A 2,525-nucleotide genomic window follows, 5' to 3' on the forward strand; every position below is an offset into this window, starting at 1 on the left:
AAAGCCCGTGTTGCACCGACTCTGGCGCAGCAGCCGCTCTCTCGCCTGACCTCTGATGTGTTCAATTACAGGTCGCCGAGGCCGAGCGTGGCGTTTTGATCGGCACGTCTAGAGAGACCTGTGGCGTAAATGACGATGCGAAATGTCAGGTACGTTGGCGTGTTAGCTGACGGAGCTGTCGCTTTTTATTTTTGGTTCAAAGAACAGAAAAAAAAAAATATACATTTGATCAAATTTGGCACAGAAATTCCTTCTGACAGTTGAAAGTACTAATTCTGTCGTTGTTCACTTTTCAGATCCGACGTCTGGGAGAGTGAGTGGACGAAATACATCGCTGTCGCCCAGGCACGGAGGCATGAACTGTCGGCACCAGGTCTGTTGAACTCCTACGTACTACTTTAGTCTTTAATTAGTAGGTTTTTTCCAAATTTGATTCGTAGCGTTGTCGGCCCTCAAATTTCAACAATAGTTTCTGTTCCACAAGGGGGCGCTGTGGCTGCAGGTTTTTGTTCCAGCCAAGCAGGCGCTCCCCTGATTGGCTAATTGGCAGCGGTAGGTTCGGGCTTCAATTAGAGAGGGCGTGTTTCAACAGGAGTCGTTTTCTTCCCTGAGGACGAACTTCTGATGAAACCGTCAGTGACCAAACCACTGACCCTGGACTTTGACCCAGCGGCTAAAGCTAGCTTTGAGATGACAGCGCTAACACTTAACCATGGCTGTCACTTTATTTTTCAAACAATATTTGAGTTCCCCCGGCACAGACAAGCTTATGGCGACTAAAGCAGTTAGCCTAGCATGTTAGTTTACAAGGGCTGGGCAAACTGTTCCACAAGAGGGCGCTGTTGCTGCAAGTTTTTGCTCCAAGCTGTGAAGAACTCACTGATTGACCCACTGATCTGAGTCTTCAGACAGTTGATTGGTCAATCAGTGACCTCGTCACAGGTTGAAACAAAACCCTGCAGCCACAGCGCCCCCTTGTGGAACAGTTTATCCACCCCTTGCCTGCTAACAGTAAACTAACATACTTGGCTAACTGACTTAGTTCCCAAGTTTGTCTGTGCCTGTGGGAAGTTAAATATTGTTTGGAAAAAACATTTATTTTGCAGCAAACACTTTAGTTTTAGCCGCTGGGTCAAAGTTCAGGGTCAGAGGTTTGACCACCGACAGTTTCATCAGGAGTTCGTCCTCAGGGAAGAAAACGACTCCAGATGAAACAGGTGCTCCTAATTGAAGCCCAAACATATCTCGGGGGGGTTGAGGGGGGGGCATGACAGCAGCAGCAGAATCAAAATCTGGAAATGACTTTTATTTAGGGGTAAAAACAACTTAGAGAGAAAAGAAAAGTAGAAGCAAAGGTTTGGTCGTGAGTCCAGGATGCTGAGTCACTGCTTTTTGTTTGGGCCACGCCCCGTGGGTTGGCGTAGGCCCTGAACTCCTTTCCCTCTTCTACCTTCCTGTACATGTGCTGAACGAGCAGGGAAAGTCAGTGTCGCCCCCTGTTGTACAAAAAAATATTCTATTCAAGAGTTTCTCCTCGCCGTCGTCAGTAGTGGGCGCTGTGTGTTCACAGCACTGTTTGTTTGGCTCGTCCACAACGTTTGTCTGTCCACTTGTCACTTTGTCGTCCAGTCCATTTACCGGCTGCTTCTTTTCCGTTTCATCCACTTGTAGGCGGAGTCCCAGCGGCGGTGGCGCTGTGGTCGTTGGCGACGTGCTGAGTGGAAGACGGAGCTGCGTCGCTCCCCGTCTCAGTCTCTCGCACCTCCCCCTGTGAAGGGTCTCCTCCCAGGGGGCGCCGGTCCTGTCAGAGCCTCTCGATGTCCCTGTATTTCTTGCGTAGGATGGAAACCTGGTCCTTGAACAGGACCGGGTCCAGTCTCATCTGGGAGTGGACCAGCGGCATGGCGCCAAACCAGCTGGCGAACTTGTTCATGCAGGTCTGTCGCTGGGCGAAGTGGTCCGGGTCGGCCCACCGAGAGGCCCGAGAAGACTGCAGGAAGAGGAAGAGGAGAAGAAGATTGGATCAGTCGACAGGGTCACGTGATGGTTCACCACGTGGGCTGCGGACTTCGGACTTCTTACCTGACCCATCATCGTCTCCTTGTACTGTTTCTTCTGCGTGACCTTGATGGGCGGCAGCTTGGTGACAGCGGAGACCAGGAAGTTCATGAGGATGTCCTCACAGTTGGCCAGCTGGTCCACCATGTTCTTCAGACTGCTGGGCAGGAAGTGGGTGTAGAGGTGATGGTAGTACCTGCAGGGGGAGACAAACCAGAGGTCAGAGGTGGAAGAAGAACCTGGGACTTGTTTTTTTCTTTTCACTTGTGTCTTTTCTCTGTCATCCAGGTCGTCATGACGACGTCAAGAGTGGGTTTAAAGTTGGCGACTGGACCTCGAGTTGAAGACGTTTCTCCTCATCATCATCGGTTCTACCGTCCTGGGGGTGGAGTTTCCAGGTATTTATCCACCCCCCAGAGTCGTTGGCCCCCCCACCGTGGATGGGTCCCCCCCCCCCCCCACGTGTG

General features: G+C 51.3%; 1 protein-coding gene and 1 long non-coding RNA gene across 3 annotated transcripts in view; one reads left to right on the forward strand and one right to left on the reverse strand.

The window, feature by feature from the left end:
* Positions 1-2,368, forward strand: part of LOC112488512 (uncharacterized) — a 7,102-nt gene extending 4,734 nt beyond the window's left edge. For both annotated transcript variants that reach the window (XR_003052637.1, XR_003052638.1), the window contains 3 exons: positions 72-149; positions 297-373; positions 1,672-2,368. This is a non-coding gene — a long non-coding RNA (uncharacterized LOC112488512). The remainder of the gene's footprint in view (positions 1-71; positions 150-296; positions 374-1,671) is intronic.
* LOC103394083 (exostosin-1b-like) overlaps positions 155-2,525 on the reverse strand; it is a 5,007-nt gene continuing 2,636 nt past the window's right edge. The window contains exons 2-3 of the mRNA XM_025065083.1: positions 2,083-2,254; positions 155-1,990 (exon numbers count right to left, since the gene is read on the reverse strand). Of these exons, the coding sequence (XP_024920851.1) occupies positions 1,805-1,990; positions 2,083-2,254 (358 nt within the window). The 3' untranslated portion in view covers positions 155-1,804. The remainder of the gene's footprint in view (positions 1,991-2,082; positions 2,255-2,525) is intronic.

The sequence above is a fragment of the Cynoglossus semilaevis genome, chromosome 18 (assembly GCF_000523025.1).
Source record: "Cynoglossus semilaevis isolate Cse_v1.0 chromosome 18, Cse_v1.0, whole genome shotgun sequence".
Taxonomy (NCBI): Eukaryota; Metazoa; Chordata; class Actinopteri; order Pleuronectiformes; family Cynoglossidae; genus Cynoglossus; species Cynoglossus semilaevis.